Below are 25,943 nucleotides of genomic sequence, written 5' to 3' on the forward strand. Positions count from 1 at the left end.
TGTTTGGTACGTGGAGACTGTATATAATCTCTTGCAGACACGCGTATATTTATGAACCGCTGCATCTCCGGACCGCCGTAGCAGACATACACAGGCGTGAATCTTTGCAGCGTAGCACGATAACTAAGTAAAAACCGCACGAGAAATTACTTTCCCTTTCGTCAATTCGGAGTAAAGTTCGCTCGGAACCAATTCGTACCGGTTACGGTATCGGCTCGGGGCCGACAACGCGCGATCCCTCGGCTGATTTATGGTCGGCGCGACGCCGACCGGACGTTAAGTGCGCTTTTTCTATTGATAAGATGCAGCAAGCACGAGCTGTGCGCACGTCAAGCTCTTATCGCCGTTGTGTGCCACACGACTGCACCAAGTGCGTTATTTCTAAAGTTCGCCGACGCCACGAGCGATTGGCGATAAGCGCCTCGCGACTTCGCGTAATTTGCAAATAGCGAAGATGCAGCCTCCTCTTCCCTCGCGTTGTCTGCTTCCTCTATTTTCAGATCGACAGTGCATTTATATTTAATAGATCGGCCAAGGAATCTGCAATGAAAACAACTGGATATTCTATGTATTATATTATAAATAATTGTAATATGAATTTAATATAAAGGATAATATAAGAATTAAATAAATTTAATACAAAGAAATATAAAGATGTATATACAAATACAAATTTAGTATTCTCTTATCGACTACGATAATTCGACCCTGCTTCATTGATTTTTGTAAATTTTTGCTATACATGTATTTCCGAAGAAAAGAATGAAACCTCCCACACGTAACAGCGAAGCCACGGAAAGGTCATTTGATTAGAGTTGACTGCCGATGATAGGCCATCGATAACAATTTATCGGATTGCTCGTTACGTCCGTTGCAGCGACAATTACGCGAGCGATTCGAACAAAAGTTATATCACCCAATGATCGTCGCGTTACCCGGAACCGTATGATAGTTTCTCGCCTTGAGATTTTGCTTGACCTGCTATAAATCATTGATTTATTTTATAAATAGTACATATATGTGTACATAGTGTCACTTACGTCAAATGCCGCGCGCTAGTATAAGTGTTAAATTTTTAGCTGAATAAGCATTTCCGTTTATATGTCAATTCGCAACGATAATACAAGCATACTCGAATGCTATCATTTGTGTTAAGTGTCTATTTCTTTTTAATCACATTTTACTGCGTTTTTTCTGCATTTAAAAACTGAATGTAACGCGTGTATACTTTATCGAGAAAAAAGAGCGAAAAAATTGCGAAACAAAAGGGCGAACTGAAACGAACGGAGCCAGAGTAAATACAAAAATGCATTAAGAATTAATTTGAAAAATAATATAAAAGACTGAACCGACTGAAAGCTGCAGCACGATACGCCGGGAGCGTAAAAAGGGCGTAAAAAGGGGAAAATATTTATTCCCGTTGCACGGCGCTGCGAGAAATCTACGATCCACCAGCCGCGTCCTCCATAAATTTCTATTAACAAAATGGCCCGACGGGGTGAGATCAAATATGCAGAACAAATATTTCACGGAAAACTCTAAAAAGATGCACAGCTGGGTTGCGCGCTTTAATAAATTTTCATTTCGCTCACCACTCAAACGTTTGATCGCTCCCCAGTATATTTTGCGTGGCTCTTTTATAAATATTACAATACTTTGTAAATATTTCTTTATAAATGAGTAAATGGATGGTCTTTCCTAACTATCTTTCTATCTTTTAGAAAATAATATTGTGTAAAATGTACAAAAAGCATTGAGCTTTTCAATTTTCTATTTTTATATTAATAAAATATGCTGCCATGTATAGTAAGTGAAGCGTAAAAAGCAATCGCGTAACATTGTTGAAAATGCAATTACTTAACGGTCCGCTTGCTTGGTCTACAATCCACAATACTATATATTATTATTATCTTGAAGTCTTGAAGTAAAAGGAAAAGTGCGCGATTGCTTCATCAAGGAATGCCTCTCGGTCTGTGTCCAGTATATATCCAGTATCGGAAAGCGCATTGCCACGACGCGATTAATTAGCCTCTGCGGAAGGGGTTAATTAGGGAAAGCGCTATCGGGAACATTGAGAAAAGAGAACGCGACTGATGACTGATTAGTCCAGCGAGAGGGAAGATAAGAGGCACAATGAAAAAGCGGAGGATCGCAATAAATCGGAAAATTATAAAAATTATTATCAAAAGTAATAATCTTGTTAAATAAACCATTTATTTAATGATGTTCTTCTGGATTGTTGTTCCTTTTTATGTTACCGAATCCAATCATTTTGACATCTATCTCGTTCCAAATTAAAAACTTCCCAGGTAGCAAGCACTCGTCATTTTGACGTCAAATGACGTCAAAAGACGTCAAAATGACAGACTTTTGACGTCAATTGACGTCAAAATGACGAGTTTTGCTACCTGGGTTGGATACAAACCGGTGTAAATCTCCCTTAATAAACTATTCATCAGTAAGCTCATTATATTTTTTTTCTTGTATCAATAATTATACATGTAATTATACATATATCTTTTACAAAATAAAAATAATTAAACCATCAATCTAACGAATCTAATGATCAATTCCTTAATTCACCGATCTGATATATGCACTTAACAAAATTCAGTCGATTTTTAGACTTCCCGCACTGTTGACGATCTCATGTTTTGATGAAAAAAAATACGAGAATCTCTTTTTTATCGTAACTGTTCGATCTATGAATCTGCCGTCTATGTAATCTGCAGCCCAGAGTCCACCTTTCGCCCTCTGAGACATCCCCGCCACGACGGGAACTGGAGTCGCAATATCGCGGAATCCTACATCGCTGCTTATCGTATATAAACACCGTTCGAACGGTCTCGAAGTTCAGTTGAAACATACGTATTACTAGCACGAACTCTCGGTTCTTCGACTTCACCCCCGAGGATTTAAGTGCGTCGTAAATTGTATCCGTTTCTCGAATATCGAAATAAGCAATTTTATTCATGGAAACTAAAATAGGTAGGTTTGATCCTTTCGTCGAAGAACATGTATCCATCAATATTCTGAAACCATTCTGCAATCTCCGATGCAGAGTGCTTTGTTATGAGAAATGTTGAAAAATAAGTTTCTTCGATTATTTTGTTCTTATGAATTATAATTTTGATAATTATGTTAATAATTTTATAATTAATAATTATAATTTTATAAATTACAATTGTAATTAATAAATTTAGAAATATTTTTATAAATTTTCTGAGATAAAAGATTATGTGAGATTTATTGAGTAATAAATTGTTAAGCCAAAGCAGTAAATTTTATATTATATTAACATAGTGTATGTTATTGAAATCAGCTTTTTAACAAAGTGAATTTTCTTCTTCTTTTAAATCAGTTTCTTTATGTTATAGATCCAAGTTTCAGAATCCTTCGCCGTCGTTCTTCAGCGTCGGAAAGGGCGAAGGAAATAGAAGCGATCAATTGTATCGTTTCGGGAAAAAATGTTCTAATAACTGGCGGTGCGGCAGGATTGGGCAACGCTTTTCTTAACCATTTTTTGAAGCACGGAGCAAACGTATGTTTAACAATTAAATTCCAAATAAAATAATTAATTTTCAATCTAAAAAATCTGCAGGAAATCCACATAAATCAGCACTATATAAATAATTATTCTTTATAGATCTACAAACAATATACATATACATTTAAAAGAAGTCTATATTTAAGTAAAGCTCGAATTTTATTCTGTAAATACGTAATTAAATAAAAGCGCTTTTATCGAAATCGATATATTAAAAAAACATTTATAATCAAGAAAATTCTTTTTCATTATTATCACTTAATTAGATTAATATTATTCTGCAAATTAAACGTCTCTCTGTTGTTAATTAGATATAAAATGCTTTCCTTCTAAATCCATAGAATGACATTGGGCTATTTTTACGAAGTATTGAATATCATCTCGGCACTGTTACATTTATTTCACGCGTATTTGTTACAGAAAATAATTATATTGGACATCGACGCTGAAACCGGTAAACGAATCGCACTCGGCATCGAGAAATCTTGCGGCGAGAAGAAGGTGCACTTCATACACACCGACGTATCTAATCACAAGCAAGTGGCTGGTAAGTATGAAGCAAGATTTTCAAATCATCGCGCACAGATGTTTATTCGAGAATTATAATCACTGAACTTCCCAGAGTATCGCTCACAAAATATCTTATTTTGTCTGCACCAATTTATAGAGGCTTTCAAAGAGGCATCATCGCTATTAGGAAACATTGACATCGTGATAAACAACGCTGGAGTTTTAGACGAGCGAAGATGGGAGAAGGAAATCGCGGTGAACATTGTAAGTATCATTGATACTTAATTGATTTATTAATAATTTTCTTCATCCATGATGATTTCACGATTTCCTTATCTGCGATGTTTTCTCTCTTAAAAAAAACTCTTACAATTTTTTTTTAAGACCTTGAATATATTTTATCTAATTTCAAATAACTTCGTGGTTTTTGTGCCGTAATAAAATAATTTTACCAAATTGCACATGAGATTACATAAAAAGATTGAAAAATAAATATCATTGACAAGTAATAATCGTAATAATAAAAATAAAGAGATTCTAATGTAATGTGTCGATTCCAGGGAGGCATGGTCGGCACCGCGATGCTAGCTATGAAATATATGAGCAGAGATACGGGTGGTAACGGTGGTATCTTGGTGAACGTGAGCCAGCATATGGATATTCGGAATACAGCTCAACTTCCGGTTTACAGTGCCACGAAACAGGCTGTCATCGGTCTATCGCAGTCTCTTTCGGTAATTATAAAAAATTAAACGCAGTTAATTATTCAACCAACTATCCTAAAAATTGTTACAAATAATTTCCTGATTCATATATCGTTATCTATATAAGCGATCTTGCAAATTAATGAGGTTTTTAATTTTCATTTACTCTCCAACAGGATCCTTATCACTACGAGAAGACCGGCGTTACCGTGATAACTTTGTGTCCAGGACTGACGGAAACCGCCCTGACAATAGACAGCCCCAATAGACTTCTTTCCAGAGTCATGAAGGCGGATTTCGTCAAAAATCTCGAACAGTTCTCGATACAAACGTAAGTTTCCAAAAGTTGTCTTATGTTATATCAAACATTTGACAAGACAAGCAGATAAATTAGCCAGATAAGCGGATTATTATGTTCCTGCCGCAGAACTAAATTATGATCCAAATAGGAGTCTTTCGGTCCTTCGACAAATAATAATAATTTTCATGATTACTTAATTTCAAATATATTAATTGCAAGTGAATTATTTATAAATTCTTTTTTTCCAAGAGATGAGACGCAAAATTCCTCAAGCAAAGGTTTAAAATACAGCTCTAACAAATTCAGTTTGTAGATCCGATCCTGAAGCAAACGTTGTATTTCCTCCGGTGCTTACGTATAATCGCCAATTCAGCAGAGATAAATTTCTCATCGCTTATTTGTCTTGTTTTTGCAGGCCTTACGTAGTCGCGCAGGGCCTAATGACGATCTTGAGGATCGGCGAGTGCGGCAGTATTTGGGTTATCGAGAGCGGCAGAGCGCCTTACGAGGTTTACGTGCCGAATCCGCGTACTCTGCGCCGTCACTACAAGAACAACTTCCCACACGTCGAAACTAAGGTCGCGCGAGGTCGCGCGATAAGAGAAGTCTGCGACAGCACGAGGACAGATCTGATGAGCTGCGCCTGATAACCGGCCAGCGCACACGACCGTGATCTCTCACTCTACTTGGGGCCGAAAATCTTCTTCAATCCATGTGGCGAACATCGTCCGGAAACCTTCATGAAGATATCTCGCGTGTAGATCAGTGTAACTGGAAGTGCAGAACGGACGCAGTCGAAGCGATATTTCGCGGAAAATAGTGTTCCCGAGATTCCCTGCAGATCATTTTACGTTACAAAGTTTCACGCATATCCTCTTTTGCCATCTCTGACTGTATTCGCTGGTTCATATTTCCATCACAATTTCTTTAGACACACGCATACATGTTCAACTTCATTTTTATTTTTTAATCGAGACGCCAGATTGTATGAAGATGCCTGTGATAAAAAAAGATTTTATAATAAACGTTTTAAAAAAATATATGATATTGATCGTAAGAATAAATACCTCAAAATTTCACGCAAGTTTCGTACAGAACTTCTTTCAGGATTAACTCATTGCATGCTGCAAACTACAGCCGTATTCGTTACAAATATGTGTGGCGAATTTCGATCGTTGATACTGGAAGTTTTATGTTTTTAATGTGTTAGTAATGTGTGGTCGATTACTTCCGAGCCATTTAAAAAAAAAACGGCATGAGAAGTCCGTGTGCAAAAACAGAAAAACATAACTACTTCCAGTGAGTTTAAGTTACGAACTAACGGGACCCATTAATCTCTACGGAGGGGGTGCGATATCGCGTGTAATAAATCATTCTAGTTTACCGTGTCGCTTATCAAGCATTTAAAACACTGGATATAGCGCATGGAAGACGCTGTTTCTTTTTTTTTTTGCATACATTCTAATCACACCGCACGTAATGCGCAGCACACTTCGGTATCGCCAGACGCACGATAGTTTTACCAACAACATATGTTCGAATTCCTATTAATGACGTTATATAATTTTACTTATATCCGCGTACATCTCCTTTTTTTCGAAACAACACGCAGCTCTCATATCTCGAGTCGCTCTTTAAATTTCGCGTAATCTAGCATTTAAATTCGTAAATCGTTATATCTTTCACATTTTTGCACATATAATACGTCAAAGGGGTAAGCGCGGGACGATCTGCGCGAATGCCTTACAGTACATACTCGACGTTACAACTTCGCGAGGAAACGAGAAAGCGTTCCGTTTCATTCGATTATTGGAAAGTAGTGTGTAGGAGGTCAGAAATGACACGACGACGTGTTATCTCATCATTTCAGTATTATTCAGCATCGGGAATCACAATATATATCCGCTGTACAAAACAAAAATCCATTCTCGCGTACATTATGAATTCTTCTCACATGCTCTAGGCATGAAACTTAAAAGTTAAATTTACTCACCATATACCATTTCTTTTTCTACTCGCTTACTTCGTTTTATATAGTCCTATGTTTCTTTTTACTTCACTCTGCATTTTCTCTGATAGCCTATTGGAGGTTTGCTTATCAGTTATGTAAATCTCAAGTTGCGTACGTATGTGTTTATGTGTGTGTATATAATATCTGTATGAGTTGGGGACTCCGTATGAGCCATAGAAAAATAATAGTCGCAAATAATGTTCTTATTTTGTTTCTTCCACGTCTTATATCTTTAAGGATATTATCATGCTTTTAGTCTTACTCGCATTCGCATATTTAACATAATTCTAATTTCGCGCAGTGTCGTCGTGCATCCAAAAGGATTCTTCGAGAGCGTAATTAGTCAATTACAATCGAATTACGAGTAAATTATTTTTATGCATTTTAACGCCTTGAAAATCTTCGTCATAAGCTTTCGATTTTACGTGATCCATGTACACTCGGGTTTCCACTTACATATACATAAACGTAAGTAACATATACGTAAAGTGCTGCTCTCGTCCCAAGACTAAAGCGATTGAGTAAATTTATGAAAGAAAAAAGAATGGATTAATGACTTTCACTTGAATATACATGCATAATCGTTATTTTACATAACGTTCTAATGGAAAATTATGTCATTAATAATAAATTATTATTTAAATATTTTCTGATTGTATACATGTATATCAAATACGAATGTTCCTTTGAATTATGTGTAAACATTATACTAGTTTTGGAGTTAACAGAACAGAAAAAAAGAAACAAATTGACAAGATACTGATTTAAGATATAATTACAAATAGAATAATAAGTTTTCTTTTCGCCAGTATAGAATAACAATTAAAGTAACTTAAATCGACTGTGACTGGCAATATATAACGTCTTTCCGATATAAACATAGAAAAAACTGTGAGCCAACTCGCTTTGTCGGATTCACACAGCACTTTTTCGGATCAAACATCGAGACATTATTAATTTCGACCATGGCTTTTGGTCAGTTGATGTAATTTCTAAGTTGAATAGTTTAAATTTTTTATTGCGAAAAAATATTACCCCAGCCAGGGTACATCAACTGACCAAAAGCCATGGTCGAAATTAATAATGTCTCGATGTTTGATCCGAAAAAGTGCTGTGTGAATCTGACAAAGCGAGTTGGCTCACAGTTTTTTCTATGTTCATATCGGAAAGACGTTATATATTGCCAGTGACAGTCGATTTAAGTTACTTTAATAATTACAAATGTTTGTGAAAAAAAATTCATTTTAATAAGCATTATATAAATTGTAAGTTCGATATAATTAATTACTGATTATAATGTAGCCTTATAATTGTATCAATCAAAACTATTCTATATGAGAGCAATCGAGGAATCCTTAATTGCAGAACACGATGACAATTATGTAACATGATTTAGAACTTAGTTACTTACAATAAGACTGACGCTTACATCTTTCATAATTCTAGATGCAGATCTTGCAAAGAAAGAGTAGGCGGACCGTAAGATTACAATTTAATAATACAAACATTTTTATATAAACTTGCTTTCGATTATTTCCCACTTTTATCCGCCTTATAAAATCATACGTTTACATGAACTTCGTGCCGAGGACTCGAAAAACTTTGTCTGCGTACACTCAAAAAAACCAAAAACAAAAGAAAAGAATACCATTTTTCATCAGATTTGCCTTGTACTATATATACCTCACAATATTCGTATTCTCGACAAATGCAATTAGATACAATCGATTTTTACATACTTTGACGAGAAAGTACTTTTATGCACGTCTGTTGCCATTCACTTCCGATATACGGATACAAGCTAGCTATTCCATAACGACCAGTATTATCAAGTCACCATCACCATAAAGCCATTCCATAATTATTTCTAGTCAAGTCTTGAGAAAGCCGGACTGAAGAATGATCACGATTGAATTGTACAATTTTTTCCCCTAACTATAAACAGATACACCGTTGGTTCATTTAAAGCGGCTTCAGATTTTTCCATTAAGAATTTTATTAACAGACATATATTTCAAATAAAACTTACGACTAGATCCCTTACAAAGGGTTTCCCCTCCCAACTTTTTAGATATCTGAATCCACAAATAAGTATCAATATAAAAAAGAATAAGGAACGTTCTAATCATAATTGACTTCGCTTCTCTGACAAAAACGTTCTATTCTTTCAACGCCAATTCATCGTGATCATTGTCGACTAAGCGGTAAGAAAATTTGTCTCTAAAAGTACCTTCTTCGATCATCTAGCCGCAAAATATCGATGCAAAGTCATATGCGCCAGCAACGTCCACATGTGCGATTCTTGTCACCTAACACGTAACCACCGGTTTGGCGATTGCAAACGCGCTCCATTATATAATATAATCTACATTTAATCCGGCCGTGTGTATCCTCTGTTATTTGACTGCCAAATTCTAACCCAAATCAGTCCGTAACAGTAGAGCACATATCGTAAAAATCTTAATCTATGGTTGTGTATACTTATACATAGCGCATCGCTTATTCTCCTCGGCATATTTACTTTTTTTCATGCCATACCGGTGACACAAATTACATTTTTTTTTATTTTTTTTTTATTTTTTTTTATTTAGATAACGTTTTGCGACTGAGAGGCAGACTGTTCGTTGGTCGCGCGATTTTGACTCCCCGTGTTATTCTGTAGTTGGTTAGGGGGTTTGCGATTACCGCCCCTGCTACCTCGATAGCCACCGCGGAATCCAGCGTTATTACCGCCGCCGCCACCGCCTCTGTACATGCCTCCCATTCCGCGATTGTAGTAACCACGGCCTCGGAATCCACCGCGTCTCGTGGAAGCCACACCGAACGTTTCTGAATTCAGTTTTCGTTCCGTTCTCCAATCCGTGCGTTGGAATCGCCTGGAAAAATTTGCGTCATATGCAAAACATTTCACGATTGCAAATTGTGAAATTATATTGACGACAACGATTAAAAAGTCTGATACAAAAGTCTGATACAAAAGTCTGATACAATACTTGTTTTGCGAAAAACTTAACAATTAATATACATTTTAAAATTAAGGAAATTGTATCTAAATTAATAAAATCAGGCACAAATTTAAATGCTCTTAAATTTTTAATATTTTAGTTTTCTTCGATTTTAGAGAAAAGATGAATTAAATCATAGTTTCACTGAAATTCAGTTGCACGGTGATTATATCTACTAAATTTTATTCTTAATAAAGCTTACCCTTTACTCCTTTCAACAGCTTCACAGCTAATATTATCAAAAAATGATTTCGACTTATCGTAGTGAACAATTTCCGGTTCCTCTTCAGGTTCACCTTCCCCAGCACCTGTCTCGTTTCCACTATCGTCTTTCTTCTCATTTTCAGCACCATCGATCTTCGTTTTCGCCAATTGCGACCTACAATATGATACATCAATGTATAAATTATATTACCGAAAGCAACATGATTTTATGATAAGGTAATGTTAATGCGATGCGTAAGCGATTCGTATTTATTGTAATTACGATTGCTTTAAATTCGCACTGATTTACTTTTGCATGGTATCCACATTGGTCATTTCAACAGCTACTTGAAATGAATCCGGCACGTAACCATGCAGAATCAATCATCAATATTCGTAGCGAACGTTTGCGTTTACCTTAATTCTTCAAACTCAGTGTTGGCTTGTTCGAAATCGTAGTCGTTATCAAACTTCAGTGTCTTAGGCTTGGCACCAGCGTTGTTTGCTTGATTTGTACGGAAACCACCACGTCCTCTGCCCCCTCGACCTCTCATGTTGCCGCGATTTACCCAACCACCGCGGTTGCCTCGACCACCTTGCATATGACCTTGGTTCTGGCCATCATGCTTCATCATATCCCTCTTCGCATCATTATATTGAGACATACCCGCGTTGGTTTTGGTACCTCCGTGGCTAAACACGCAATAAAACATTTATTATGAAATGTATGAAATATCTATAAAGTTTCAGCTATACCATCTGTATCTATCAAATTCATAAAAAATAATATAAATCTGTGTAGAATCGCTTTATGTTTATATAACTAGAAAATTTAGCAAGTAAAGCAAGTAAAGCAAATAAAAAAAATCAATTGTAAAGAGATACAGTCATATTTCTCTGATATCAGGATTCTGGAAAAATAAAATTATACGCACATCTTTTATGGTTTTATTCTAAAAGTAAGACAAAAATTAGCTTCTCTAAATAAAATACCTATCATGGTCTCGACGAGGCGGTTGGACGGTCCTGATATTTGTCTTGTCATTCATTTTGCCAATGTTATTGCTCTGCTGCTGTTGATCATGTCCTACCTGAATACCCTGATCCATGGTTGGACTTTTCCTTGTCAATAAGGATGATGTAGGAGTAGTAGATCGAGACCCACCACTAATGAGATCTAGTACACCTATTATCGCAACATGAATGTGTCAAATAATGTCCATTTTTATTAATCTAAGGAGACAATAGCCGACCAAAACTGCAAGCAAGTCCAACACGAAACTTTAGTATAAGAAAATAACTTAGATATACTTTTCATTCCCAACGTTTGAAATGAAAGATTGCTACTAACTTCTACAAAAGTTTCGCGTGTCTAATATAAAAGAAATCTCTCGAGGATTTTTAAACAATTATCGTTGTTTATTATCACTGTTATTGCTATTCTGTTATATTATGACATAAGCGTAAAAGGAATAAAATTGAAAAATGCATGCAGATGCAAAAATATTATCTACCAATTTTAAAAAGAGATTAAACGTAAAGCCAAATTACGTATATAAAGATTATACAGATGAAAAATTTTAATGAATATTTTTATTAAAAAGATTTTTCAAAATTTACAAAAATATCAAAATTTCAAAAATATACAAATTTTTGTTATACAAGTGCACAATATTTATTCAATTAAAATTCTATATCATAAAATGCATGTATACATAGAAAATAAGCAAAGCAGACTGAAGATTGCAAGATATGAAAAATCTACGTAAGAGTGCAAAAAAGATAATATATTTTTGTTAGTAAAATAATTCTAAATTTGTTACTGGCCCATAACATTAATTGTAAGTAACATATTTAAAAAAAATGTTAGAATACATTATCATGTATTCTCGTATGCATACGATTTACGCCATATTTTGACAGCGTGAAGCTTAACCAGAGAAAGGCTTTACCAAAGCAGGAGCAGCAAGAAACATGCCAGCAAAGCAAGGGATACTTCATAGCAAAAACAGTTACCATCTTCCAGAGATTGATCTTTTGGTAATGGGTCGATATTGGCCGTTGGCAGTGAGTTTGGGATAGAGATGGCATTGGGTTCAGCAGAGCCCAAGCTCAACTCACTTGGCTGTTTATTCATTGGTCCGCGCGGATCTCTAGCTGCGGTTGGCATTCCCATTACCGGGCCCATGGCTCCCATACCCATGCCATAGGGGGCTCCGTATTGGCCACCCATCGGGCCCATCTGGCCCATCATCGGATGAGCATAACTGGGCTGTGGTTGATACGATTGCTGGCCCATAGATGGCTGCACTGTCATCTACGAACAATTGATAATCAAGTCAGCTAAAATTCATCAATGTTTAACACATACGATTGATATCACTTTCAGACTTTGTCAATGCCAAATTTGAAGACGCGTTCCTTTACAGAGAATAGAAAAATTCTATAAAATAATTACCTGTACGATAGCTGGATCGTTGGGAATAGAACTAACATTGTTGACGACTCTGATATCCTTGATATCCGATCCACGAAACAGAATGTACTCGTACACCTGGTTTTGTGGTGCCACGGGAAGTTGAGTCTCTCGATCTTCGGTACCAAAGGAGCGCACTACGAAAAACAATAAATAATTCAGTTGTTTCAAATTGCTGCAATTAGCAACACTGTTACAGCTCTTTGTTACATCGAATGGGTCATTTATCGGTATGTGTGTGCTGCCAGTACTCGAATATTCAAGTTATATATCTGTTTCACAGATAAAATAAACAAAATAGGGATTTTACTTGAAAAATATCTGTAATAAAACAGATAGATGTCTAGTATTCAAATCCTTTGTATTAACAGCTCCAATATTTATGTCACATAAATTTATTATATAAAACAGCTTTATGCACATCTATTTTACATTAATAAATCGTGAAAAGTGGAATCTTATATTTATGCACATCTATTTTACATTAATCAATCGTGAAAAGTGGAATCTTATATCTATGTAGGATCTATTTTACATTAGTCAATCGTGAAAAGTGAAATCTTATATTTATACATTTCTCTTACACGACTTCAATAGTACATTTCCGAGAATAATATTTGCTCCTTCTATCCGAAAATTCTCGCCAAAGAGAAAGTCATCTTATTATGGTAGGATAACGGAACAAGGGGAGCAAGGGCATGTAAACATTCGACAGAAGAAAGAGACAAACATTCCACGCAAACGGTACACATACCAAACTCAAATTCAAAATTACATCCTCAGCATTAATAACGTACTGGTATTAGCCGTTCTATAAATTCTTGGAGTATTCTTAAAATATTAAGCGGCAAACCATATTGCTCGCAAAGCGTTCCGCGCTAGATTTTTAAAATCTACTCAGATTTATCTGCTACTGTCGAGCCTCGATAACCTAGCATCGTGAAAATCTCGACGATTTAAGACGACTCTCGTCCCCTAATTTCTACACGCTAACTTCGACGATCGCCAAACCGCGTGACCGCGACATAACCGCACGCGGGTCAAGCGATCCGTAACAGTTCCGGCATTCGGCGGATTTTTCGCTGAATGCGCAGGTGAAAAAACGCGCGATCGACGGATCGTCTCAGCGGAATCGGGACGCGACGTATCGCGGCCTCCTGGCTCCTGGCGAGGACTCTATAAAGAAACGTTCCCCTCGTTGCGAAGGGGAACTGCCACAGGCCGCCGCGACCCCGGTTGTTTCGCGGCGCGATGACCACCGAATCGCGGGTATCGGATTACTTTTCCGGCGGCGTCGGCGGGCGACCGGACAACGCGATCAGCGCGGAGCCGACGGAGCGGCGTCGAGAGGACCGGAGCCGGTTGGAGCATCGAATTCACGGCTTTCCGCGGGGAGTCGCGAAGGGATGACCTCTGCTACGTTCGTTCGCGGCAGGAGAAAACGTGACGAGACACGTAAGGTAAAGGTACCGTTCCCGCGCCCACTGACACGGACGACCCGGCGACAGGTCGCGCCGGTCGCGAGGACACCGGTCGCGGACGGGCGTTTCTCGCCGGAGCGAGAAACGAGCGAGACGCGGGATGCTGATTCTCAGCGGCGGTGGCGACGGCGATGGTGGCCGCCGCGGCGGTGATGGTGGCGGTGGCGGCGACGGCGGCGGGACGGCACGGTGAATGTGCGGTGCGGCGGGAGTCCATCTTGGATTCTCTCGCCGTGCTTGTACTCACCGTTAGCCAGGGCGATCGTGCACTCCTGCGGGTCGACGGTGAAGAGACGGCCCTCATAACGAATATCCGCCTTCGAGATCAAGCTGATCTTCGAGCCCAGCTCTGGCATACCACCGCTCATCTTGACTCTGGCTCCGTCGCGCGCCGATCGATGTGATTTTACGAGATTCACGACACCATCTGACGGGGCCAGTCCAGCTGACAGCAATGGTCGACGGCGGACTGCCCGAGACGGCCGAGACTCCCCAAGAGTGCCAACGACGCGTCGCGCATGCGCCCGAGTCCCCCACGCGCGCGCGTTGCCGGCGTTGCCGCCGGAGGCGCCGGAGCCGGAGCCGGAGCCGGAGTCTGCCGGAGTCAAATAGGAGTCAGAGAGCTCCGGGGCTATTTTCAAATGGCGAAAATATTTTCGCCGCATGGACGTAGGAATAGGTCTGTTCTATTTTAGCTCAACTTCCCGCACGGTTCATCTTTTCTCCTTTTCTCTACAATGTGAAAAGAAGAAGAGAAAAAATAAACTGTGCAAGAAGTTCAGCTAAAAAGAAGTCCAGGCCTATTATTTGGACCAAAATATTTCCGCGAGATTGAAGCTTGAGGAGGAAAAGAGAATCTTGATTATTCACAAGATAGCGATAACGATTAATTACACGGAGTATGGTATTTTGTATTCACTTTTCCACTATTTTTAATTACGGATTATGTGTAATTTTAAATCGCAGCGATGCCTCGGTTAAAATTTTACGTTAACGGGGCGTTAAAATAGATATATCGTGTACGCAAAATCTGATCAATCAAAGATGGCCCAATGAATTTTTCCCTCACCTCTCAAATTCCACTCTCCTTGTCAAAAGGAGTACTTTACGCTTCGTCCCAGAGTCTGTCCTTTTTCGAAGAACTTCTTGAATTGGTGAACATTGTTGCAATAAGTTAGAGTGAAACAAAATATATTTGTTTTATATTCTTAAAATATATGGAAATAAAATCCATATTATTTCTGAAATAGTATCTGTGAGAAAGATACATATTTTTTATATAAATCTAAAATATGAGAAATTTTTAGAAAATTTCTGAGAAAATATATAATGAGAAATTGTTTCACCAGAGAGATGTAATATTATATATTTCTATAACGTACGTATTCTATAAATAATATGTTATACGATTACATAAATATAATGAAAACTGACACATGAACATAAAATACAAAATTCCGCGTATCACAAAATAATTGTTCGTCGAGTCGCAGATTTATATCCATTTCTACCAACGTAGATTAATTTTATCTTGGTTCAATTTACTTTTTATTTCTTTTCCTATAGTTCCAAGAATTAGAAAAAGATAAAACGTAATTAATTAAACCGAGATTGATCTGGCAGTGATAGAAATGGACATTGGATTAGGCGCGTGAACGTTCGCCGTGACGTTGGCAAGTGTTGGCAAGCCTGGGGCGAGTCGGACCAAAGTCACCAAAGTCGTCTTCACGGTGTTCTCCCTACCGACGTTTTTTAACCTCTCTTTTTAATCCCTCGCGACCGATCCGCGGTGCTGGAATAATCGCGGGAGGATTTTTGCGATCAGTCGCGAGGCTGATTCTACGATTTCTACGTCGACCGTCCAGCGGATCGTTCACTGACTAGCATAACCCTCTCCGCACATTGCACCTCTGGCCAACATGGCGGCGACGTTAGGTCGGATTTGTAAATCGGGTCTTCTGAAACCGAATTATGGCACGTTGATCGGCCAGGTAAGTGAGAGACGGATCTTCGAGCAATTTTTGAGCAACCGCGGTTACTTCCTCGCGAAAATCACCGGCGACATCGCGTCGTCCGTGTCAACGACACCTGACGTTAACCAATATTGGCCCGCGGCCTCGCGAGCTGGACACCGTGCGAGCTGTCGGCTGCTAATGTCACGCCTTCCTCGGCGAGGATTATACCTCCCGCGGGACGTTCGCGCGACGTCGGGACGCCGGCGAGGCGTCCGACGGCGCGCGACGTCGACGACGGTGACGGTTCCGACGGCACTTTAACAGATGTTATGTAATAGCGAGCGATACCGAAAATCGGGATGCTGCCATGATATCAAACATGCTCCACCGATGCACCGTGCGCGGCCAGTGGCACAGGTGAATGAATGGGCGTTTATATCGCGCTCGCTGTCACAACGAATTAGTCTGCACGCGTGGATTTTATCGCCTAACTGTAGAAACGATTATGCCGTCGATTGTCATCAATTGTCAGTTTTGAGTTGGTTGAAGAGTCAGATGTATGTTATCACATACTTATGTTATTGAACGTTTGTTAAGTGTATTCCTTTTGATTTGATTATGTCATAGTAATATTCATAAGAATGGAACATATGGAAAGCCCCTGAACCTAATTTTACTTATTTATTAGCACACATTAATCTTTGACTTGAACAGATATTAGATAGATGAGATTAATTTGTGTGTGATACACAAAAAATATATATATATAAAATTTTATAATAACAATTATTTTGGGCAATATATATATATATATATATATATATATAAAGGATGTGTATCTTTTTGAAGATAATTAGCGATTAAAATAATTGCAGCAAAATCACAGTATGTGAAGAAAGAAAATATAAATATAAAAGAGGTAAATGTGTGGAGCAATGTTGCAAATATTTTTTTCCTTATTTTCTTCTAAAATATGTTACACTTAAACTTATTGTACTTAAACTTTAAACTTTGTTTTCGCAGACCAGTAATTTTTCCACTGTGAAAGAATGGCCTAGGAGTCGGAAAGTGGTATGTGAATTTAATTTATCTTGCTCGAAGAGATATCCCAACCTTACCCAATTCCTCGTCTATCAGAAACAACTTTGTGTTCCTTCAAACTGCATGTGTTAGTAAGTTAGGACAGATTACTGTTTTATTTATATTTCGAATATATGACAATGTTATATAATATGTGACAGCGACATTATATGAACTATATAGCGTAAGAAAGTAATATCTCTAATATTTTTAATTACAGTTATTAACATGCTTAGGAGTGACTGCCGGAGGCATAAGTGCCTTCATCTATGCTCTAGATAGCTCGGCAAGAGCTGTCGACTTGATAGCTCATCCTCCGACGTACAAATGGGATTTTTATGGATGGTTCAATTCGCTAGATCATGCTAGGTATAATACTTTAGTATTTAAATATTAACAATTAACTATACAAATGTGTTATTAACCTATATTTTGCAGTATGCGACGAGGCTGGGAGGTCTACAAGAACGTGTGTGCGGCTTGTCACAGTTTGCAATATGTGGCATACCGTCACCTCGTTGATGTTACTCATACCGAAGCGGAAGCCAAAGCTCTCGCGGAAGAAGTCATGGTACATTTTACAATATTAACTATGAAAAACGTCTCTTATAATTTTATAGAATATAAGACTTAATAATATAACTAACTTTTACGATACAGGTAGAAGATGGCCCTGACGACACAGGAGAATACTTCAAACGTTCAGGAAAACTGTTTGATTACGTGCCATCTCCATATCCGAATGAAGAAGCTGCTAGAGCAGCGAACAACGGTGCTTATCCACCTGATCTGTCTTACATGCTTAACGCCAGGCACGATGGAGAGGTAAGTCAATTTTGAGTAACGTATAGAAAGAGAATATGGGTGGAATTAAAAATTAAATCTATTAATTTACAATTAATTTCCATTTTTTTAAATTTTGCTGTAAAAATATTTTTATTATTGCCACAACTTGCATTTAATTAAAAATATATTATATATATATTTCAGAACTACGTTTTCGCTTTACTGACTGGATATTGTGATCCACCAGCCGGTATAAATTTAAGAGAAGGACAATATTTCAATCCATATTTTCCAGGTGGTGCCATTGGTATGGCACAGGTGAGTTATTCACATTGTTTTAAATTTAAGATGTTACAATTAGCGATATTGAATTTTGCACCCATTAATGATAATAAAAATAATAAAAATAATAATTTTACTCCGTCATACAGGCTATTTATAACGAAGTCTTAGAATATGAAGATGGTACTCCAGCAACTGCTTCTCAAGTAGCAAAAGACATTACCACATTCCTAATGTGGACTGCCAATCACGAATTTGACGACCGAAAAAGAATGACTATTAAGGTGAAGTAAACATCTCTAAAGTCCATTTTATTTTGGTTCATCTTATCGTATAATTATTTTAATATAAATTATTTACAGGCTATTGGAATATTTTCAATTCTCACTGCTGCTTCATACTACTTCAAGCGACACAAGTGGACAACTTTAAAGAGTACAAAATTAATGTTTGTCCCTAAAAAATATCGTTAGCCAATGGAAATTAACGCCGTGATGTTAGCTGTTGCGCTGGTATCGGAATGTAGTTTCGCAATTTAAGCAATGTATCTCCGGCAATGTGGCTCCTTTCTGAAGATTCAAACTTATTCATAGCATCTGACAAAGTGTCAATTTGTCATCATTACCAAAATCTATTAAATTAAACATTGTACATAGCTATACCGAATGGAGTCATCGTCTGATTTAAATAAAATTGTTAAACATAAACAAGGTTCACTCCTTTGATGAGACGCACAATGATTTATTCGCAATTTTAAGCGACTCGTAAGATATGTCGAATATTTATGGACATTTTCAAGATGAAAGGATATTTTAAGCTAGATAAAAGGATATTTGGCTAAATATATTATTTATATTTATCTTTGGTAAGTTTTCATTATGCGATTTTGTATTCGAATATTTTTTACAAATTATTTCAATTTAAAGTTTTTGTCCAATCCATTTTTTAAGATTAATATACGAGGAGAAACGTCTGTAAAAGTCTCAATACGAATGACGAAGTCGTTTGGTTTTAATAAGCAACAATTTATTCAAAGCTAAAAAAAAGGCCGCTAACATGTGTGGGTAAGAAACAGAAGGAACGCTCACTTCTAAGGAAATCACTTTATTCTCCTTAAGCTTGTTTTCGTCCACATGGAGCTATAACTTGTTACTCTTTTAATAGGATGATTTAAATTACACTATTATATTACCGATAGTGTAATACTGAAATGCAAAGCGGACAAAGAGGTATATATATCTTTCGTTCGGATAATCAAAAAATTTTTACATTACACAATCAAATGTGGAGATATTTCAAAATCTACTTCGGTGGAACTTTAGGTATAAAGACATCCTTTCGATTAATTGGATAACATAAATCTTGAGATGACGTTGTAATAACAATTATTTTTTTGCTGGAACATATCATTTATCATCAGTAAGCTGCATATAATTCGATTTTCAGCAATATACTATTTACATGGACTACAATGTAAATAGTCGTGATTGCACTAAAGATGCATTCGATTTTGTTAACAATATGCAGCTCCTGTACTTTACACAGTGTGTTAGGAATTAGATACGATTTTGATAATTATATAACAAAAATAATATTCACATAATACATCAATCATGAAGCCCTTGTGTCAAACAGTAAGCATACTATCATACTCTATAATTCTATCGCATTTTAATAGACGTAACCAAATACACATGAAAAATTGGTAAACTTTCAATATGTTCTAATATGATATCGACTAAAAGATCTCATTATTCAGCGACGCTTCATACATTGATGTACTTTGCCATGCAGCATTGTATCATTATTCACTATATACGAGATATTACAAATCAAATTGTCATTTATGCATGCTTCGATTACAAAGCGACATCTCCTCATCAATTACGAAACGTAGTTCGTTTAGCGTGAAAGAGAGAGAGGCCGTTTTTTTAAGGATATAATTTCTCAAACACGTACGTTATTTCATTGTAGATCGCTAGTTGAAACAGTGTACGCAGCACGGAAAAGTAAAATGGACGTACAGATTTATGGTCCAGAATTTACAAATTTTCTACCGTAGCGTTGAGTGAGAGAGAGACACACCTCTGCAAGATATGAAATGGCACTTGCGCGCAAACAGAAGAGAAATCTTAAAATGGTTCGCAATACCAGGCATTACTCTTCTTCTCTCGTTAAAAAACTTCAAAGGCATAAGTTATTCTTACTGATTATTCGTTTTTATTACATGGTCTGTGTCTCCAGTTTTATGATTCAAAATATGATTTTTTTTCCGCTTTACATTGTACTAGCTTGAAAAGCTGGAGCGGCGTTTCCTTCAACCAATTCGCATTCGCATCCGCATTGAATTACAATCTACGTGCGCGAACATGATGTATATGCAATGAAATAATCGGGGGTTCCGGAAAAATACATTTTTAGTGAAAAATTCCGACAAAGAACCAGCTGTGCTTGACAAATGCATTTTTGTCAATTGTTCTACCTAATCTATACATAAACTCGATACACTCATTCAACTTTCCAAGCTATTACCTCCTTTCTTTCACAAAGCTGTTTTTTCGTTTTTTTTGTTTCTTTTTAAACATATATTTTCAGCGGGCACCCTTTTAATATTATTTGGTACCTTTAAATCTCGCCTCATGCTATTGCAAAAAGGAAGATATCTCTGTTCATACGGTTAGGCTAAAAAGTGCTGCCCTCCGGAGGCTGAGAAAGTTTCATATTTTCCTTCAACGTCATCAAACGACGGAGTTCCTGGAGAACTGTTTTAATTGTGTACTCTCGTTGCCATTTCGCAAGGACCGGGACACTGCGATTATCCACCTTGTGTATGGAAATTTTATGTGTTATTTCAGGTACATGTATTTTTTATCTTAATTAATGTACATGCACATCGCGATCTTGTATACTTACAGCTCCAGTGGCACTGTTAATGCAATTCATATTGATTCTGCTTAAAAATCTTACATTAGGGGCATCATCTGGATATCTCTGACCGCAGTCAATTTTCAAACTATACATCCTATTTTCATACGGTGTCTAAAAGATGTCAGTACAACATTATATTAATCGTACATCGTAAGATATTCTGAATATGTTTCTTTAAGTTAGCATCTTTGCAATATATGCAATTAATTCTTATAGAATCAATATTTTTCGTTCAGTTATACAATATTAAATATATTTTCTATATAACACATATAATCAATATTAATATTCAAACTGTATTTTCATATCTTCGATAAGTTATTCATTTTAAGTATCACAAATATATTTTATCCGCAGCTGATACCAGTACAAGAAAAGTTTTACAAATATGAACATCTAATGCAAGTATCGCAACGTATAGCTTAGCTTGTATCTGAAATCTCGTAAAAGTGGACTTGTATCGAACGAAAAGTAACGTGAGAAGAGACCGGTGCGGATTCGTATTATCGCAGTGACGACAAACGACACCAGTAAAAGGTATCTTACCCTAGGTGGTCCAATTATCATACCAGTCCAATGCGTGAGGGTCATGTCGTCGTCGTTTTCCAGGCCCCAACTGATCGTGCCATCACCCACACCTTTTTGGCCCTGTTCCAACTCCTCCAGGAGACGAAAGTTTCGGGGCATAACTGAAACAGCATTCGACGAATGACGTGTGACTTCATGTAGGCAGTAGAAGCAGTCGACTCATAATTGGCAAGCTCTAAGTTCAATCTCGATCCCATATATATAATTTGGTTCGTACAAGGTTCAGTAAAGATTCATATAAGGTTGATTAAGAAGTTAAAGAGAATTGTTGAGATCTTTGAACTATATAATATATATAATTGTATAATCCGAGTCTAACAAATCCTCAATAAACCCGATGTTGTTTAAGGATCGAAAATCCACAAAAAGAGGAAGAAAAAGAAAAAAGCAAGGATATGTCGCGTGTAACAGCTGAAATGTATCCGCGTGACGATACAGGTTATGGCTCGATGAGCAGGGATCGAGCATGGTTAACCTTTCCGCCGTCGCGAGTTTCCGAGTTATTCACGGGTCTCGAGATGAGTCCGCGATACCGCGGAAGGGCGATATCGACTCGCGACGGAGGTAACGTCGTGTCCACCGTCTCGATGACTCGGCACGCGAGAGAAATACGGGCGGCAACGCTCGACGTCCGCTGTCAGCTCGCGTGGCACGGGAACGCCGGGTCCGAGGATCGTCGAGTCATCCCGCCTCGAGGTCCCCGATTTCTCGATCGAAAGGGAAGAAAGGAGGACGAGGAGAATCGTCCCGGAGTCGCGCGGGTGGCCGCCTAAACAAAATAACTCACCTACACCGCTGTTGGGCACCGCCATGATCTCTCTCGTATTTCTGACGAGGCGCCGTATTTTTTTCCCCTCCCGTAAAGTACCAGGCGGGCGACAACGCGCACCGTACGCGGGCCGAAGTCACTCACGTGGAGCTGGCGCGGCTTTTTTAACTGCGGCGCGAGCTTCTCATCAGCCGTCGGACGTCGGACGTCGGCGGTAATCCGGCGCGCTGCGGCCAAGAGAGCGTGTGTGCGTGCGGCTGTCCACCCGGATAACGAAAATACACCCCGCGCGCGAGGAGAGAATTTCAGCCAACCTCCGCGCTCCGCGCGAGAGATCGCCCGTTCCCCATGGACTAGTCGCTCTCTAGAAGTCTAGATCCCGTCGGCCGTCGTCGGTCGTCGGTCGTCGCGTTTGTGCCGTTCGTGGGCGAGCCGCTCGCCCACCGGATTCGACGGTCCGCGTGAAACGCAAACGCTGCTCCGCTCCACTTTCATCGGTTCTGCTTCTACACTTGGTTCGTTTCGCTCTCGCTCTCGCTGCTCGAGTCTCGCGATTTTATTTCGCGATTATTAAATATTAAACGCGAGAAAAGATCCGGCCCGTAAAATCTGTCCGATCTGTTTATTTCAGTCGCGCATTTTTCGTTCAATTCGTTTTCTCTTTTTCTTCTTGAAACTTATTCTGCTTTCAATGTAAATATAAGTGTATGTATAAATGTGTATCAACTAAGCGAGAATATAGATTTACAGAATTTTTTTAGCACTGAATTGGTAATGCTAATTGTATGTCTTAAGAAAATAATTTGTAATTGCATGATTTTTTCTTGTTGAGAAAACGTTATTTACATCTGTATATATTTTTATTGTATATTCGTAGAATTATTCTTCGTACAAGAACCGTAAAGTATTCTTTATTTTATCAAGAGTTTATTTTAGACAAATAGATTCTCGTTTAAATGTGGCGCACGTGTTTTTCTGAGATGACGGCAGACACAGTGCCTTAGCTAACAAATAAGCTGCATTAATAACAAGACAATAGCAATTTGTGCATAATTTTATCTCTTTTTTTACTCCTCAATGAAGAGCAGAAATTTTATTTTTCAGTCGGAATATTACGTCACATCCGGAATATTACGGCGGAGTCGCAAACGGGAATCGCAACGGCACGGCAGCGGACGCCAGCTTATTGGCCGGAGAGAACCTCGACGGCGAAACGACGGCGATTGGCCGAGCGCGCGGCAACGCTGTTCGACGATAGGTGCGGCGCGAGGGGGGAGGCGGCGCGCGGCGCGTATGACGTATCGGCGCCGTTCGTCGCCCGTCGCCGGCCGGCCGCGCAAGAGCAGATCAGCGGAGCAGAGCAGTCGCGAGCGGCGCGAGCGCAGGCGAAGGTGGGTCTTCTCTCTCTTCCCCTCCGATAATGAACGGCGCGCGATAGCTGTCAGTCCGCGTTCCGTGGGTGCATCTCGTCGAGCGTCGTGTGCGCGCGCGATGCGCCGTGTGACCGCCGGTTTCGCGCTCGCGGAAGAGACGTGCCGTACAACAGCAAGCGATCGCTAGCTCCTCCCCCCCCCCTCCCCCTGGATCGTGTCCCCGCGCGGATAGAGATCGTCGTGTCCTGGACGCCGTTCGCCGTGGATTACCCGAGGGGTGGCAGGAGCGTGGTGGAGGAGCACCGGAGCAGCGAGGATAACGCGACGAGCGGGTGAGTAGCAGGTTTCATTGTGTTTCATTGTTTCATTCGTGTTTTGATTCGCGAACGTAATGCATGTACGGGAATTATACGTTATCCGTCGTGTCGTAGTCGCGATCGCACGAGGAGGCGAGCGGCGGCTCGCCAGCGACCAGCGACGTCCGTTTCTTCGAGAGAGCCGCCACCATAATAAACAAAACGTAAATACGCCATTGACCCCCCGCTCGGTTCAGTGGCACGAGGTCCGGACGAGTCTCCGGATATTTCGTGTCTCTCATGTCTGCCGGAACTGTTCTCGACGGGCATATAATTCCTGATGAATTTCGGAGTCCCTTGGAGACGACGCGAAGGTGGAGTACGGCGAGTACGGTGGTGCTCTCCATTAGGCGACGTCGGCGATCTGTTGTTTTCGATCGCGAACAAGAGAGATAGAGAGAGACAGAGAGAGTGAGAGTGAGGAAGAGAGAGAGAGAGAGAGAGAGAGAGAGAGAGAGAGAGAGAGAGAGAGAGAGAGAGAGAGAGAGAGAGAGAGAGAGAGAGATATGCATAAAGAGCGTCTCGCTTGCATGGGGGCGTTACATTTATACGCGATGGGAGACGTTCCTGACATTGATCGTTGTTACTGTCACGTTATTACCACGCTTGCGAACGATTACGAGAACGATTAGCTTCGTGGCGGCAAGGTGATAATGGCATTTTTTGGATATCTTGAATGAGCACTCGTACAACGCACCCCGGGAGATTTCAATGCCTCCGGCATTGTTGTTCGTTTGGTAGATAAGTCGTTATGTCGACGCTCGTCCCTCGAATAAAAAAACCCCCGGCGATAATTGTCGAGACGGCGAAGAAAAGCGAGAAGATTATTTTGAGTAAATTGAAAATAATTGCTTTACGTAAAATAAAATATTTATAGTTAGCAGATTCTTGATTTAGCAATTATTCTAAAAAGAAACCTCCAGTTAAGGCGATAATTATCGAGACAGTGGCGGAGAAAAACGAAAAGACTATTTTGAGAAAATAATTATTTCAAAATAAAATAATTTGTGTTCCTCGAATACAAAAAAACTTCCGCGATAATTATGGAGATAATTGTCAAGACGGAGGCGAGGAAAAGCAAAAAAAATTATTCTGAGAAAATTAAAAATTATTTCACGTTAAATAAAATATTTAATTGACGGATTTTTTATTTAGCAGTTATCCGAAAACAAAATCTTTGCGTCAAAATCCTATTTATTTTAGATCGCTATCGATTGTTATTGCGTAATGTCAAGTATTAGCCGTTGATTACGCTTCACGTGATCGTTAAAATTGTAAAGAGCCTATAATCGTCGACTTTGTCGCTTGTATGTCTGACTTATGCGTGCTCGTAACTGTTAGTAACCCGTGAAAAATGACAGGAAGGACCCACCCGGAGCGAGGCTTTGTTTTCCTATCCGAAGGGCGTAACCGACTAATCGCATCCGAAATCCTCCTGCAGGAAGGATCGTTTTATCCTCTACATTCGTGCCTGAGACTGACGCGGCTTTCTTGCATTGCGTCAACCGTAATTTATGCGCATTCGAACCTGGCCGATTCATTTCACCGGGCACTTAATCGCGTAAATGGAGTGTCGTAAGCGCCGTG

The 25,943-nt window shown here is 39.0% G+C and overlaps 5 protein-coding genes across 9 annotated transcripts in view; 3 read left to right on the forward strand and 2 right to left on the reverse strand.

Annotated features, from left to right (window-relative positions):
* Positions 1 to 2,827: 2,827 nt before the first annotated feature.
* On the forward strand, positions 2,828 to 6,102 carry LOC139769029 (15-hydroxyprostaglandin dehydrogenase [NAD(+)]-like). The gene is made up of 7 exons (XM_071699769.1): positions 2,828 to 2,988; positions 3,378 to 3,541; positions 3,968 to 4,094; positions 4,215 to 4,321; positions 4,618 to 4,791; positions 4,938 to 5,092; positions 5,478 to 6,102. Exons 1-7 carry the CDS (start codon positions 2,973 to 2,975, stop codon positions 5,707 to 5,709), a joined length of 975 nt encoding a protein of 324 aa, XP_071555870.1. The 5' UTR covers positions 2,828 to 2,972; the 3' UTR covers positions 5,710 to 6,102.
* Positions 6,103 to 6,915: 813 nt separating this feature from the next.
* Positions 6,916 to 14,717, reverse strand: Tral (trailer hitch). Of its 2 annotated transcripts, none has more exons than XM_071699767.1 (7): positions 14,487 to 14,717; positions 12,741 to 12,895; positions 12,404 to 12,599; positions 11,276 to 11,468; positions 10,700 to 10,975; positions 10,281 to 10,457; positions 6,916 to 9,949 (listed from the first exon to the last, which is right to left on the reverse strand). In XM_071699767.1, the coding sequence occupies exons 1-7, from the start codon at positions 14,605 to 14,607 to the stop codon at positions 9,661 to 9,663; spliced, it is 1,407 nt and encodes a 468-aa protein (XP_071555868.1). In that variant the 5' UTR covers positions 14,608 to 14,717; the 3' UTR covers positions 6,916 to 9,660. The 2 variants fall into 2 exon arrangements, with proteins under 2 accessions (XP_071555868.1, XP_071555869.1); XM_071699768.1 differs by having other exon boundaries at positions 12,299 to 12,599; positions 14,487 to 14,692.
* A 1,217-nt stretch (positions 14,718 to 15,934) lies between these two features.
* Positions 15,935 to 19,052, forward strand: Cyt-c1 (Cytochrome c1). Its single transcript, XM_071699770.1, has 8 exons — positions 15,935 to 16,230; positions 17,218 to 17,265; positions 17,495 to 17,643; positions 17,713 to 17,845; positions 17,935 to 18,099; positions 18,265 to 18,378; positions 18,492 to 18,626; positions 18,705 to 19,052. Exons 1-8 carry the CDS (start codon positions 16,159 to 16,161, stop codon positions 18,813 to 18,815), a joined length of 927 nt encoding a protein of 308 aa, XP_071555871.1. The 5' UTR covers positions 15,935 to 16,158; the 3' UTR covers positions 18,816 to 19,052.
* A 378-nt stretch (positions 19,053 to 19,430) lies between these two features.
* Positions 19,431 to 22,967, reverse strand: Uev1a (Ubiquitin-conjugating enzyme variant 1A). Its single transcript, XM_071699772.1, has 4 exons — positions 22,646 to 22,967; positions 21,817 to 21,959; positions 21,256 to 21,381; positions 19,431 to 21,165 (listed from the first exon to the last, which is right to left on the reverse strand). The coding sequence occupies exons 1-4, from the start codon at positions 22,668 to 22,670 to the stop codon at positions 21,025 to 21,027; spliced, it is 435 nt and encodes a 144-aa protein (XP_071555873.1). The 5' UTR covers positions 22,671 to 22,967; the 3' UTR covers positions 19,431 to 21,024.
* A 912-nt stretch (positions 22,968 to 23,879) lies between these two features.
* Positions 23,880 to 25,943, forward strand: part of Src64b (Tyrosine-protein kinase Src64B) — a 46,849-nt gene continuing 44,785 nt past the window's right edge. For 3 of the 4 annotated variants that reach the window (XM_071699774.1, XM_071699773.1, XM_071699777.1), the window contains exon 1: positions 23,881 to 24,332. The gene's annotated coding sequence lies outside the window, so the exon portion shown is untranslated. Of the gene's footprint in view, positions 24,333 to 25,943 lie in introns of all 4 variants that reach the window. The other variant, XM_071699778.1, reaches the window with a different exon arrangement.

The sequence above is a fragment of the Temnothorax nylanderi genome, unplaced genomic scaffold (assembly GCF_030848795.1).
Source record: "Temnothorax nylanderi isolate EJ_2023f unplaced genomic scaffold, tnyl_v1.0 TNYL_tig0019_pilon, whole genome shotgun sequence".
NCBI classification, from domain to species: domain Eukaryota; kingdom Metazoa; phylum Arthropoda; class Insecta; order Hymenoptera; family Formicidae; genus Temnothorax; species Temnothorax nylanderi.